The 16,643-nt window shown below is 35.4% G+C and overlaps 1 protein-coding gene across 1 annotated transcript in view; it reads right to left on the bottom strand.

Moving 5' to 3' along the window:
* The window catches only part of LOC118195958 (midasin), a 589,327-nt gene that overhangs the window by 562,707 nt on the left and 9,977 nt on the right, over positions 1-16,643 (bottom strand). Inside the window, exons 2-4 of the mRNA XM_085823548.1 lie at positions 5,432-5,649; positions 2,236-2,320; positions 1,960-2,099 (exon numbers count right to left, since the gene is read on the bottom strand). Of these exons, the coding sequence (XP_085679674.1) occupies positions 1,960-2,099; positions 2,236-2,320; positions 5,432-5,649 (443 nt within the window). The remainder of the gene's footprint in view (positions 1-1,959; positions 2,100-2,235; positions 2,321-5,431; positions 5,650-16,643) is intronic.

Raw genomic sequence — 16,643 nt, 5'->3', positions numbered from 1 at the left:
TCAACATAAAAATCTAAGAAAAACAATGCATTATCTTAACATGTATTTTTATATACTAAGCTATGCTCACCAGACCAGTATGATTTTTCAAAGGGCATTTTAGGGAAAGTACCTAATTTTATCTTAGCCCTATGCAGTAATTAAAATTAATATGTTTTTATTGAATTAATGTAGAAAAATAAATTACAGAAACAATAGTAAGAAATAGGAAAGAAGGAGGAATTTGTACAAACATCACAATCAAAAGTGAAAGCAGAAAGATTATGGTGCTGTGTCATGGCAATGAACGTCTTGCATAATGAAACCTCATCCCACATTAAAATACTACTCCACATTAATAGCATGATAAAGCACAAACTAAATTTGGTTTACTTTTCATTGAGGCAGCATATATTGTAAATACAGTAAATTCGTGCAATGTCCATAAACCAAGAAAACAAGCAAAAAAGCAGCCAAATAAGTACAATTCTTAATATTAAATGATGAAGTGCATAATTTTCAAAATTTAATACTGCTGATCCACAGAAACCATAGCAGTATTAATGAGAGGTTTAGCTTCGAACCATTAAAAATTATGCTACTGCTTGATAATGCCCCTGGCTACCAGAAATACATATAAAAGGAACTTGAATTTATATTGCTTTCTAGAGTATTCTAACACAGCTTCTATTAGCATCAGATGATGGAGCAACATGCAATTATAAACTTCAAGAAAATGTACACAAGAGCACTCTTCAAAAGATACTAATGCTCAAATTCAACATTATAAAAGCCATTGGTCTAATACAGAAAGCACAGTCCGAGGATGCTCACAGAATCTTGAAATCATCTATGAGGAATAGGTCTGTGTCCAGCCAATGTTCCATATAAAACAGCAGATGATAACAATGTGGTGGATGCAATTTTTTCCACAGCATAAACTTATATTTGAAGATGGGCACAAGCTGCTAGAAAATTATGAACTGAAATTACGAATAGCCACTGAAGAAATACGAGTCCTCAAGCAAAGGAAGTTTTTATCGGAAGAGGAAATGGAGACTACAAAAAGGTCAATACATAATGCAATCATGAAGCAGTGTCAAGAACAATCATTAAGTATTGAAGAAAGTAAATAAAGATTCAAACGGGGGGCATTCCAATCAAGTTAAGGTGATTACAATAATAAATCAGTACAACGAAAATGCCATGCACTATTTCAGGTCCTTCTTCCAAAGAAGCAAGCGATGAGAATACTAGAAATTTAAATGCTCCCAAAAATCTCAAGGCAGTTGGACAAAAAAGTCAAAAACAGCTCAATCTTACTTACTTTTGTAACTGATAAATTAAGCAATTCCTGGCATTTTCAAGATTGTTGGGTGTTGTTTTAATGTTTTCTTTCCTTTCTGCACTGAGCTCAAGAACAAATTTTAAATATTCTCATAAGAAAATGTATCCCACCAAATGATCTAATTCATGCTCATCATGCAAAGTACAGCTGCATTTATTTTAAAAACTAAATTCTATTAAATGCATAAAAAAGTTTAGAAATCTACCATCTTGAGCTGAATTGTTGAAACTATTCATTTAAATTACTCCAATTTAACAACACTGTTATAACGATTAGCAAATTATGCCTAAAAATATATTTATTCAGTAATAGAAATATTTTCTTTGCTGATTCAGGAAAGATTTCCCTACTTTAATTATTCAGTATTAACATGTATTCCATTTCTTTTATTTCGCTACCATTTTAATTTTAGTTCGCATATTTTATTCCCAACATAATAATAAATCAACTAGGATTTTGTCCACAGTATTAAAACCAGAGCTCATTCTTTAATATACAAATGCTGGGAAGACAAAAATTACGATTACCTTAAAATCAAGATTTTTCACCTAAATAAAGGTATTAGATTCAGTAAGGGGGAAATGTTAATTGAAAATAACACATAATTTAAGTAAAAGATTGTAAAGACTTACCATGCTTCTTCAAATTCGCCATATAAAAAGTTTACCACTACTGACCAATCCCATAAATCCTTAAAATATGGAGTATCATAAATCAAAAATAAGTATGCTGCTTTCAACAAATGATATGGAGAAGCATGCATAATTTCAGTCTGAAACAAAGCATATATATTATATTAGATATAAAATATTCAGGAATTAAAAACTATTTTCACTGAAGATTTATATATATCAATTTAAAAGGTATGTTTCACAAAATTAATAGCAATCAGAATAAAATAAACTAACTTTCTGTTTTTTAGGTGCAGGTTCAGCATCTTCTTCAAAGCGACAAAATAAATTATAGGATTTTTCAAAGTACAATCGAGTAAACCTAATAAATACATACGTCAATTAACATACACCAAATAATTTTTTAACGTGAACATTAACAATAAACAAATATTAGAACTTTATTTAAAATTTTTCATTTTTAGGACATGTTTATATATTTAAAATTGCATAACTGACAAAACAAATTAAAAAATGAACACCATATTGTTTTATAAAACTGATTTACCAATAAGTTCCTCTACACAAATATAAACTCATTTTTATGGATATGTAATAAAGTAATAAAAAAATCACGATGGGGTAAAAGAGAGGAAAAAATCAGAAAGCTTCAAAACATGTAAATAACGTTTTCAACATTGCTTTACCAAAAAATATACAATTACTAGCTTTTTTGGACACAAATATTACCTTGGAAAATTTAAAGCTAAAATGAAATACAGTACAAAGTCCGAGATCCGGACTCCAATATCCGGAATGATCTAAAATCCGGAACTCAAAGGCTACTACCAATTTTTTAAATTTTTATTATAGTCGTTTTTTTTTTTTTTTTTTTTTTTTTTTATTATTATTTGTTATTCACATAAACCCAAAAGCAATGCCAGAGTTCATATGGCCACACCGGGCGACAGAATTTAGGGAAAACGAAGGGAGGCGCTTGATAGCAGAATTTAGGAGCCACAGAGACTGGATCAGGTGCCGACCCTCAATAAGCCTTAAGTATATGAGGGAATTTATTTATTCAGGACTCAGATAAGCATGCAAGGAATAGGCATAAGTATAATAAATAACTAAACTAATGCAATTTAAGCTTAATTGTCTCAGTGCGCGATAAAAGCAAGATAAAATTTAGCGGAACAACTTGCCTTAGTCACCAATCTCATAAGATATATAGTGAACGATAGCTAAATTTTATGATGATGGGCGCGAACCTGAAGGTTTTCGGACATCGCAAACCAATGGCGAAATTTTCCAATTAGCGGATTTTGTAAAGAAATGTGGAGAAGCAGTAATAAATGAAGAAGATATAATAAAAGAAGATTTTCACTGTGCTGACAGTGCTCTTCAATCATCAATCAATTACCGGATGACAAAATCTGTAGTATGATTCTAGATCCAGAAAATACCGCTACAGGCAGAATTACACAGAGACGAAAAAATTTCGATTGACAAGTTAGTCGGAATTATACATAAAGCAATTACAGGAATTCAACAATGGAACTTCTACATGCCATCTTACTAGATTTAAATTGATGATCTAATATCCGGGAAAATCCCAAATCCAGAGCCGTAGTCCCGACGAGTCCGGATCTGGGGCTTTACTATGGAAAATTTAAGAATGAAGTACAATACAAAGTCTGAGATCGAGACATTTAATACTCGGAATGATCTAATAACCGGGCCTCCCATTAATGACAATTTTTTTTAAAGAAATTTGTTGAGAAAAGGAAAAAAATTAGATTCCAAGACTAGCAGAAAGAATGCACACAAAAAATACGTAAGTTCTTTGTCTAGCATTATTTTCTCTCTCTTTACAGCATGCCTTTGCGGTGTAACAGTAGCACACTAGGCACATATTCAAGAAGTCCGAGTTCGAGTCCTGGCGAGGACATTGCTCACTTTTTTTTGTTTCCTACTCAAAAAAAAATAATAATAATAATAATAATAATGACTTGAACATTAATGCCTGAAGTAAAAAAAAAAAAAAAGTGGTGGATGGTTCTTCACCATCAGGATTTGGCGATTGGGCCCCTAATCCCCAGTCACCCTTTAAAAGGAGAAGTATATAAAGTATTTTCTCCCTCCTTTCTGTATGCCTTCGTGATGTAAAAGTAGCACACTCGGAGCGTATTCGAGAGGTTCAGGTTTGAGTTCTGGCGACAGCATTGCTCATTTTTCATGTTTCTTTCTTAAAAAATACTAATGATTCTACATATGCTTAATGCTTCGTGCATGCACAATAGACATTTTTCATAACAAAATGTGGAGGGTCCCTCCTTCTTAATTTCACCTCAGCACTAAATAAAACACCTTCATATAGAAGGAACACAATAATTTATTACCATAAATCTTTATGACCAATAATTTGGCTCCATAGCCACCTCACTACTCAGCATTTATCTCAAACCAAAATATTCTATCAAAGGTTACTGCTAACTTTATGCTTACTGAATATGAAATAATATTTAATGGCAACCTGACGAATAATTAATTATTTTTTCCTTTCATCACCACATGACTATCAACTAATAGCAGCTTAAGAAATGACTTACATGGTGATGTCTGAAAAAAATTTTTGTTTTAAATATCAGTAATTGAAATACTAAACAGCATGTTAACATGTTTCTATTAACATTACACCTGGCGACAAACTTCAGCCACTAGCATTACAAAGTACGAAGTGTGTTGACAAGAAATTTTTAAACATAGATTTTGTAAACGATATTCCAAGGCTAAAAGACTTAGTCCATTTAGTGCCATTGAAATTAAAAATAACTGATTTATTGTTCTGATCAGTCTTAAGCATACTTTTCCATTACACACCTGCTACTCTTTTTAGTACATGGGAAGTGATGTATTGGCCATTCTCTGTCACATGGTGTGTGTGTTTGCCATCTACAAATTAATTCTTATAACTAGAAATTGTTTATGATTAAAAAAAAAACCCACCAAATGCATGGCAAGTGTATAATGCACAAGTACCGTCTTAAGTATATGTGCGAATTTATTTCATCAGGACACAAACTTTAAGCACATGCGAAAAACAGGCATAAGTATAATAAATAAAAAAATTAATAATTCAAGTGTAAATTTCTCAATGTGTGATAGGAGCAAGTCAAATTTTAGCAGAACAAAATATCGTTTATTGACAATCTCATGGTACATCACCAATACACTATTGAAAAAGCTATTGGAGCAGGCACTAAGCTTTATGATGCTAGCTGTGAGTTTGAAAGTCTTCGGATATCAAAAACAAAAAGTGAGTTTCCAATTATTTGTAAAAAAAAAAAAGCAGTTTGTAAAAGTATTTGTAAAAAAAAATACAATAAACTAATATACAGATAGCTCAAATATCTTGTGACACACTCCAAAGCCCTCTCGAATTAAGGTATTCATCAGCTCCAGTACATGTCAACAAAAAATAAAATCTAACCTTCCAACTTCAGGAAAATTCCAAACCAGTTTTGATAAGCAGATACATAGCCATTCATGCTTTGCTGTTGAATCCTCGCTTGTCATGTCACTAATGCGATTCAAAAGCTCCAACAATATTGGTGTGAACAAAATAGCTATTCTGACTGTATATTTTTCTCGTAATAGAAGTTCAGAGAGATCATTAAGTAATTCTTGACGGCCATCTCTTGTCCATGTCTATAATTAAAAAGAAATGCATTGAAATGATTATTAATATTTAATTTTTAAAAAGGCTATAATAATACAATCAAACATTTACAATTAATTACAATAAACATAATAAAGAATAATTCAAAATACAGAATTATTTTAACCATTTAATAATTCTGATATCTATCTGAATAATATTTTTACTTTATCACTAACAATGTATAGTTCTTAAATGTATACACTCAGTTTCTTGTCAAACTAAGCATAAAAATAGAAATTCATTTCATACCTTCTGATTATTCACGTATTTATTTCAATCTGCAATAGAATAGCCATGTTTTTGGCGTACTTTCAAGCACACACACACAACAGCAAACCCTCGTAGACCACAGGTGTTCGAGTACACAGATTTATGTGCTTTACATTTAATAACCGTTTCTTTGAATGTTATTCACCAGCTTTAAAAATAAAAATGTTGGCCAAATAGATTTTAAGTTTTTTCTTATAAAATGCTTCCTTTTTTTATAAATTGTGTACAGACCACTACCTATGAGACACAGACTTAAAACATTTTTAACAATCTGCAAAAGATGCCAAGGAACTAGCAACTTTTTGCAGTATGCAGGTAATCAGAAAGCAGTATTTATTTTTAAAAAGGTAATGGCACTTGCTGATTATCGACAATCCAACCAAAAAATTTCAAAAAAGTACTGTTGAGGCAATGCACCATATTGCTACAAAAGTATTTATGAAGCAACCCATAAGAGTCTGGATAATTTAAGTTAGGAAAGCAATCAGGAACGTTTTACGCAACTGCATGACATTTAAGCATTTTAAAGTTAAATCTATATTACTTGAACTTGCATCTTTGCCATCAGACAAGTTGTGTAGCTTTCGAAATTGTAAGAAATGATTTGGGTGACCTTTTTTAGCGATTGTGTAGCTTTCAAAATTTTAGATTGGGGCAGGCTTTATTCTTCAAAACTGGGGAAAAAAGTGTGGATTGCATTGTTTACTTCCATGGTATTTAAAAATAGTCATGTGGAACCAGTAAATTCATCTTCAAGTGCTTTTTTGTTGACCCCAAGGTGATGTATCACTAGACAAGGAAGGCCAAGCATAATTTGTTCATAATGGAACAAACTTCAGAGGGGCATTTAATGATCATTCTAAATTAGATTAGGGCAAAATTTTTAACAGAAACCTTTACATATAAAATAATTTGGAAAATTATATAAGTCACCATGGCCTGGCGGAAAAGATTCGTTCCCATTATAGAAGAATTGCTAAAACAAATTTTGTGTATATCTGTACAGAGTCCAGAATTGAATACCGTCATCTGCGACTGTGAATCAATCATTAATTGTATACCATTAACATACAGTGGATGGACAAAAATATGGAAACACCTTGTGAAATGCATGTTTGAAAAGAAAGATTTTAATGAAATATGTAGGTGGCGCTGGCGTTTTTGACTACTGACGCCACCTATACAACTTCGTAAATGTGCTAAACAGTTCAGTTGTTTTCGGAGTACTGTTATGTGAGGTTGTCATTGCATTATGTCAGAGTTATCAGACTTCGAACGTGGGCAAATTGTTGAAGCACGTATGGTAGGTGCTTCCGTAAGCCAGGTAGCCAAGGTGTTTAGTGTTTCAAGAGGTACTGTATCAAAGATTTATTCCGCATATTTGAAAAGCGGAAAAACATCTGCTAAATCACAGCGCGGACGAAAGTGTATCCTGAGTGATCATGACAGACGTTCATTAAGGGCAATTGTGACGAAAAATAAGAAGACCACAGCTGCAAAAGTTACTGCTGAAATGAATGTTGTGTTACCGAACCCTGTGAGTACCAAAACAATTAGAAGGGAGCTTCATAAACAGGGAATTGCTGGCCGTGCTGCAATTGAGAAGCCACTCATCAGTGATGCTAATACCCGTAACAGGAAAAGGTGGTGTTTAAGTCATAAAGCCTGGACTATAGAGCAGTGGAAGCGAGTAATATGGTCTGATGAGTCTTCTTTCATATTGTTTCCCACTTCTGGCCAAGTTTACGTCTGGAGAACGCCATCTCAAACCTATAATACAGACTGCTTGTTGCCAAGAGTGAAACATGGTGGGGGTTCAGTTATGGTTTGGGCAGCCATATCGTGGTTCTCTGCTAGCCCCATGATAACTGTGTCAGAGCACATGACTGCCAAGACTTATGTGAACATTTTGGCCAATCAATTTCATCCCATGGTACAAACTTTGTTCCCCAATGTTGATGGTGTCTTCCAAGACGACAAAGCCCCTGTTCACACAGCTGGTTTTCTGAGCACGAGGATGAGTTGTCCCATCTCCCCTGGCCACCACAGTCACCAGACCTGAATATTATCGAACCTTTGTGGTCTACATTGGAACGGAAAGTGCATTCTCGTTATCCACCGCCAACATTGTTATCTGAACTTGCCACCGTTTTGCAGGAAGAATGGTATAATATTCCCTTGGCAAACATACAGGAACTGTATTTATCCATTCCGAGAAGACTGCAAGCTGTTTTGGATGCCAACGGATTTCCTACACCACATTAAGCAAAATAACATGTTTTTTTAAAGGTGTTTCCATATTTTTGTCCAACCCCTGTATATGTCAGAAAATCCATAGTAATTGATTCCTCTTACACACACTAGGTTTCTTATTAATAACCACTGTTGTAATGTTTGGGATATTAATGAACGGTTTCACAAAAATTGCATAAAAAATTAAATACAATGAAACCTTTTTAATGATTTGAGAGAACATTTTGAAAAAAAAATATCTTAGTGAACTTATTAAAAAAATGCCATGAAAAACATTGCGTGAACCAAAAAATTAATGAAATAGTTTTAATTGGTGATGATAGAAAAAAGCATTTATTTTGGCCCATGGCAAAGATTTGTAGGAGTTTCATGGTGAGGCAAGACACAAGTATAAAATATATAAACTTTATTTAACACATCGATAATAACATTCCGACGAGAAGGGAAATTCCCGCTTCATGCACACCGACGTCCGGGTCACCAATGTAGGAGTTCCATGGTGAGGCAAGACAGAAGTATAAAATGTATGAACTTTATTTAACACATCAATAATAACATGCCGATGAGAAGGGAAATTCCTGCTTCGTGCACACCGCTCTCTACTCACCATCTGCCCTTATCAGAGGCGGGCATGCGCAGAACTTCGTACGGTGTTTCCATAGTAACACTACAGATCGTTGAACTGATTCCTGGTCAAGATGGGAAAGTTCACTCTGTTGCTCGAAACAGTGTGTTATCTATAGACAATAAGTTACCCATTTATAAATCCACTTTGCGTTCCATGCTATGTTATGCCAGTCCAGTCTCGGCTTACTCTTGTAAATCTAGCAGAAAAAGATAACAAAGGGAGCAGAACTGTGTCCTGCATAAGATTTCTAATGCGCCTTGGTACATGCACAATAATAGAATTCAAGAGGAACTAAAAGTTGTTCAAATTAAGTGCCTATTATTATCATTTAGGCAACACACGCAGGCATCATGTAGCAGCAGCCAACTCCCATTTTGTTGAAAATGAGGCCTCACTCTACAAATTCGTTTTTGAAATCGGTCAAGAACTTCTGTGTAGAACTGTCCATTGACACTCATGTTAGGAGGAAGAAATTCATGATGGATGAGTCCATCGCAACTGAAGAAAGCGATGACCTTGATTTTGGACTTTTCAAATTGAAATTTTTTCTGCCTTGGTGAACTTGGAGACCGTCATTCAAAGCTTTGACGCTTGGTTTCAGGGTCATATTGATAACACCAAGACTTGTCTCCCGTGACTATCCTATCCAGGAACGCAGGGTCAGCATCAGCGTTGTCAATAAGTTCGCCACATGTGTCCAGTCTCAATTGCTTTTGCTCGTTCCTTAAATGGTGAGGAACGAATCTGGAACAAATCTTGAGTTTGCCTAGGTCTTGCGTCAAAATTCGTCGAACCATCTCTTTGTCCATGTTGAATTCATTTGCAAGTACTCGAATAGTCAATCGACGCTCACATTTCACCATATCACAAACTTTTTCAATTGCTTCCAGCGTGCATACCAACTGCAGGTGACCTGTGTGTGGATCATCTTCGACGCTTTCGCACCTGCCCCGAAAGCGTTTAAACCATTCAAAAGTTCTTGAGTGGGATAATGCTTCCTCGCCGTAAACTTGTTTTAACATTTCATAGGTTTCCGCAGCTGTCTTGCCCAATTTGAAGCAAAATTTAATGTTAATTCTTTGTTCCATTTTCACTTCAATAATAGGAATTTAAGAGCTATTTTTAATGTGCCTTTCCACGAGAACCACTTACTTCAGAATGGCACCGATTGCACTGCACAGGCGCAAGAAAACGCTCTTCAATATGCAATCATTAGCGCCATCTGCCAACTTTTCGTTCTCCTACAGTTACGTCAGTCCTGGAAATTAATAGCCGTACCTTGTACATATATATGTGATAAAAACTTGGAGAGACTGCTGCATAATTTGAAAGATGACACTCGAAGGAGAGACTTGTAGACTGACTGAACATAATCTTTATTGCTGGACACAAACTAATTATCGAAAACATATTTTTCATCACATAGTCCTTTGTGAAGGACATTTTTAAGGGACACTAGCTTGTATACACGTTACAGATGGGGAAATCATGAAAACGTCCACACAATCAGCCCATTTGCTGGGATTCAAACCATGGATTAAACTACCAGTGTTCAGCGATTTTACTGCTCGTCCACAGATAGGGCTTGTTTGTGAAGGAAATTAAGCATACTGTTTGCAAAAATAATGTCTTTGGTGAAAAGTAAAACTCAAATGATGGTTTTATTTGGAAGAATGGAAGCAGGTTTATCCTTTGTCAGACAGTTAATTTCTCAAAAAAGGTATTCTTTGTAACGTATAATTATTATTTAATAACTTAACTGATCACAGCAGATGCACGACATCTGAAATTTTCTGTTTTTTTTTTTTTTTTTTTTTTGTTGTTTTTTTTTTTTTGTTTTGTTTTTTTTTTACAGCGAATAAAGATCACCATGTACATGGGACAAAAAACAATGTATTACATGATACATATAAAGTTTCATGTTTCATTTTTTAAGTAATAACAGATTGCTGTGTACATGCTGAGAATAATTGTAATATATGGAATTTTATTTATAATGTTTAAAATATTGATGAGTGTGTACGGGTTCTTAATAGATTTAATGCACAAGTGCGATAAAAGGTTAATAAAATTTATTCTTATCAAAAGAAATATGACAAAATGCTGGAATTTTCCTCAGAGATATTCGTACAATTGTTCAAAATATCATGCAATATAATCAGTAGTTATACTTTAAACTACTAAAAACAATAAACAGAATACAATGCAATGCAAGCTAATCCGACCTCATGCTGAACTTGAAAATAATAACAACAGCAGCTGACTAAAACAACTGAGCTGAGATGTTTCTCTCCGGCTTTTTAAAGCTTTCAATCGGTCGCGAGGGTTCTAGTAATGTTTTGCTTTTCGAGATTTCTGGAAAGCAAAAGAGTAGTATTATGGTTACAGATAACACACTAGTCAATTACATTTGTTCTATTTAAATATAAATTATGAAATATCTTTTTATTAAATGTTAAATGCAAATGCTCCTGTATATTTACTTTTCCAGCATAGCTTTCTCTTAAAATATGTCTTGTGCTGCATTGCGCAGGGAAATAAGACAACTTTAATTATAATTCTACTAACATTTGCTATCTAAATACAAAATTCGTAATAGTAACATTTTTGTATTCCTAATTTGAATTATTGTATTGACCATAAATTGCACTTTTAATCATCATTTTTGTACTTTAAATATTCTTTTAATATGTTGATAATATCTGGCAAGTTATGATAAATATCAATAATTTGGTGATCAAATTGAATCAATGTATCGCAGAAATAGATATAAGGATATCCAAACAAACGCTTCTCTCCGAATTTGTCGAGTTCACGAATTCTATTCAAAGCTGCCTACGAGTTTGTGACTTTACAGAGTTCTGGATAATCAAAAAGTAGCGAGAAAATGAAAAAGAGCAATATTTCATAAGTTAATCTGTAAGCAAATATGAACTAGTAACAACGAAAAAATTATTACTGCTAATGACAACAGGCAAAAAATTCCAAAAATTGTTACCGTGCTCTTCTTATATACTCAAAGAGATATAAAGAACAGCAATATATTCCAATACCAGACCTTGGATTTTTTTCCGATGTGGGGCAAAAACTTAAAACACCACCCTTGCCCATTCTCCTTCGATCTTCTTTAGGAAGTTTTAATTTTTTTAATAAACACAGAAGTTGGGTAGAGTTTGAGAAAAAACATAAAAACCAATTTATACTGAGAATCCTTAATGAGCCATTTTTGTTATAAAAGAAAGACACGTACAAAAAGTTACATTGTTGAGAATCGAGCATTTAATTAATATTATGTGCGGTTTCAGTGGCATCATTATTTTATTGTTTTATTATGTTTTATGCATCTGGCATCACTATTATTTTTGCCATTCTAAAATTTGTCATGTAAACAGTAAGCCGTACGTAAGTTCTCTTTACTTTTTTGTTAATAAAGTCCAGAATTCAATTAGCCATCACTCTGTTAATTTTATAACTGGTTATGGGTTTTAGCGACATTTAACTGCGCAAAATAAAGTAACAATGGCTATGTTGACGTATTTGAAGCACGATTTTTTTTTTTACTTTCGTTTTCGATTTCAACACTTCCATCTGAACAGTGTGTAGGTAGACGCTACAGTGTACCGATAGCCTTTTATTTTTGCTGCATATTTCCTGGTTAATGACAACGTAATATGGAAGCTAAAAATTTTTTTTCAGTGTACCAAATTGGAAGGTTTATCCAACTGGACTGATTGGAAATTTGAAATAAACTCTTTATTTGTGCTCAACGATTGTGCGGGCATCTTCGATAATTCCCTTATCAAGCCAAAAGCTCCGGCAGAAAGCGCGAATGAAAAAACGATACGTGAGTACAACGAAGCCGCAAAAGCGTATGCAAATGTGAATGCGAAAGATGCTGTGATCATTCGCATAAATGTATCACCGAATGTGTTAAATTTTATCCGTATGCATGGTAATTCTGCACTAGCGATATGGAATGAGTTATTAAGTAATTTTGAGAAGGTGTCAAGCGTGAAATTGGACACTTCTGCAACAGTTTTTCACTTTTCGGATCAAGAAAGGCGAAAGTGTAATGCAATCACTCGCATGTTTACGTACACTTTGGGTGGATCTTCAACATGAGCAAGAGTTGAGCGGCGAAGAAAAGTTGCCACAGAACTTGCTAGCACCGCGAATCTTATATATTCTTCCTGATGACGAATATATAGAGTTCAAATCACAGTGGGACTCAATGCCAAAGACGGAAAAGTCACCTGAAAAACTGATCGAACAGATCAACATGCAGCTGCAAAAAAGAAATCAAGACATTAGAAATGAAAGTATGATAACATTTGTGGTAAATGCTAATTATAGCTCAAAACATAGCAGAAAGAAATGGAAGAAGGGTGGTAAAAAACCTCAGATGGTCAGCCAATTCCAACCCTTGACAACAAATAATGCCAAAACGATGAACAGACTTAGTAAGACCAGTGATGGTGTGAACGGTTTCAATGGCATCTGTTTTCAATGTAAAAAACCCAGGCGCATTGGTAGATTTTGCCCAGTTTTCCCTGACCACGACGAATGGCCACCACGATGAATGGCAAAACAGAGACCTTCTTTGCAAACACTCAATGCAGTGCGTTTGCTTGTCAAGAAGATGATTGTGGCCAAAATGTGTGGCTTAAAGACGATGGAGCTGCAGCACACATTACAAATTCAGCCGAGTATTTCAAGACGTACTGTCACTTTGACAAACAAGCAGAAATCACAGTCGGTAACAGACAATACCAGCATATGGCTGTGGAGACATTGACATGTGCGCGATGGTTGGAAATGTACAAAAATCTATTGAGCTCACTGATGTACTGTACGCACCAGAAATTGGCAAAAATTCGTTATCAGCCTCAAAGGCAATGAAGCGAGGAATCTCGAAGTTTGGTGATTCAGCCGATATGATTTGTCATTTCTTTTGCAATGAGATCCCAGATAATATACTTTTAGAAGCCCCATGTTCATCAAATGGACTCTTTGAACTACGCGCAAAGCCAGTCAAGCCAAAGAATATGTATTGTTAAGAAGGAAAGCTTCGCAACAGCAGGAGTGGCTCCCTCTGAACGAAAAGGGACACAATTGCGCATGCGTGAAATATCTGTCGCCAAAAAGCGCCAAAGCTCGAAGCTGATGTTGAAGTTCGAACAGGTTCAATGGTCACGTTTATGAAGAGTTTAAAGCTGTGTGACTCCCTTTTTTATCCTACATATTGAGAGATATAACATCAGACATCAAACTGCGATATGAATAATACAAGTTCAACTAGTAGAGCAAAAAAGCATGAAAATTCGAGTTTAAATTATCACGAAACGTCAAAGAACGATTTATCTTAACCCGTATTCCTCAATTTCCTGTACATGTGGCAGAGGTGGAAAATCTCGGCCAAGTACATCACAAAGGGGGAAATTCTCGCCAACAGGTTCCGTCGCCAAATCTCTTGGCGAATTGTCCCTCTTCTTTCTAGCGGCGTAGAAAACAAACTGGTTTACGTTACGTCTATGGAGCCTTTCCTTCTTTACATAGACTTTCTTTGGTCAAGCCACAAGGCGGTTCTGCTGCTGCAGCCTACTTGATTGACAACAAAATGACAACTCCTTTTCCTGAGACGGCAATGAAGATGACGACAAAATTGCCATTATCACTTTGGCATCGATGACTTAGTCATCAAGGAATACAGTACGTGAAACAGTACTTGCGCCAAAATGGTATAGATTTTATCGACGATAAGACTATTTTGTGAGCCATAGCGTATGGTAAACAAATTCGACAAACATTTATACCAAAACGATTCAAAACACAAAAGTCTGGTAAGATAATACATCGAGACTTACTCGAATCGCCAATCTTATAAGAAGTGGAAAGAAGTACATGTTAGTGATTACGGATAAATACTTAAAGTTTCGACATGTAGAATTTCTGAGACATACAGACAAGCCTGTGGATATAACCAAGCGGTTTCTTGTTCGGACCAACAAAGATAATATAAATGTAAAAGAACTGGTCACAGATGGTGGTCGTGATTTTGACAATGAAAAATTGGTGAAACTGACTGATGATGGTGACATTAAACTGCGAATCACTATGCCATATACACCAGAACAAAACAGATTGGTTGAAAGAGAGAATCGTACAATAATGAATGCAGTTCGCACTATGATCAAGGATTCAGAACTACCACAGTTCCTAAGCAGTATCTACAGCTGTCTACGTTCTCAATCGAACCGGAGAAAGTAAGACTATGGGAAAATCTCCGTTTGCGGAATGGTTTGGACGCAAGCCGGCAATCAACAGAATTTGAGTTTTTGGATCAGCTGCATTTGTACATGTACCAAATGTCAGCAGCTGTAAATTAGATGACAAGGCTATAAAGGGCTATTTGGTTGGTTATTGTGATGACGATGGGTATCGCATTTTCATACCATCAAGGAATGATACAATAGAAAGTGCCAATGTAGTGTTCAATGAACAGCAAATCAGCCCTACTTCCCAACCTTCAAAATTAGCATCTAACACCGGTCTATCAAGCGGTATGAAGTTTATTTTGGAAGATGTGAACGATGATGCAGACACACAGGGGAGTTGGTGATCTGTGCACTGATGAAGATGAACCAAAACAGATGACCGCGCGTACATTGCGAAACCTTTCAGCTATCCAACGGCTTGTCAGACTACGACAGGCAGTTTATAAGAAATGATTACTTTCAGCAGATCCAACGGCTTGTTAATGACTACGACGTGTATAGCAGCATTCTGAAGTTGGAAGAGCTTAAAACATATGACGAAGCAACGGAGTCTCTTGAATATGCCGACTGGAAACAAGCCATGGACGAAAAAATGGCTTCGCATGACAAACAAGGAACATGGTAACTTGTTGAGCCACCTAACGGGCGTAAAATCCTCGACAATCGCGGAGTTTACAGAGTGAAGACAAATTCTAAGGACTCAATCAAGAGATTCAAAGCCCGTTTAGTAGCAAAAGGGTACACCCAGACGGTAAACATCGACTACGAAGACACATTTAGCCCGGTGTGTCGCTATGACACTATTCGAGCTCCAATTTCAATGGCAGCCAAGCAGAATCTCAACTTATATCAAATTGACATGGAGACGACATTCCTTTACGGTAAACTAACTGAGGAGATCTGCATGTATCAACCCGAAGGCTGTAACGACGGAAGTAAGCGTGTATGCAAGCTGCTTCGATCTTTATATGGCTTAAAACAATCTGGACGCTGTTAGAATGCCAAGTTTACTGACGTGCTGAAGAAACATGGCATGATACAAAGTAAATCCAACAACTGCCTGTTTATAAGAAATGATTATGGACATAAGATGCTGATAGCGATTTATGTTGATGATGACATTGTCACTGTTCAGGACAAAGCAGCATCCTTCACATTTATAGACGAGTTCAAGCAACATTTTTACATTCGAGTAACATTAAATTGTTTCTTTGGTCTACAAGTTGAACATTTGAAAGATGGCTCACTATTCCTGCATTAAGAAGCATTTACAAGAAATATATTAGAGCGATATGGAGATGCTAAAACATCACACATCCCAGTAAAGAAGTCGAGTCTCAAGGTCGACTATGGTCAACCGAATGATGACGGCATGATCAAAATCAAGGAGGCAAAGCCTCTCAGCAGTGAAATTCCATACCGATCAATAGTTGGCAGTTTGCTGTACTTGGCGATGGGGACTCGACCGGATATTGCTTACGCAGTGAGTTTGATGTCTCGAAAGCTGAACAATCCTACAAAGATTGACTGGGAAATCGTACAGACAACATTAAGG

This window comes from Stegodyphus dumicola, chromosome 9, assembly GCF_044657685.1.
Source record: "Stegodyphus dumicola isolate Sdum_Otavi_A_Nest chromosome 9, ASM4465768v1".
In the NCBI taxonomy this organism is placed as follows: domain Eukaryota; kingdom Metazoa; phylum Arthropoda; class Arachnida; order Araneae; family Eresidae; genus Stegodyphus; species Stegodyphus dumicola.
The sequence above is the reverse complement of the archived record's forward strand: the minus strand, read 5'-3'. Positions and strand labels throughout refer to the sequence as shown.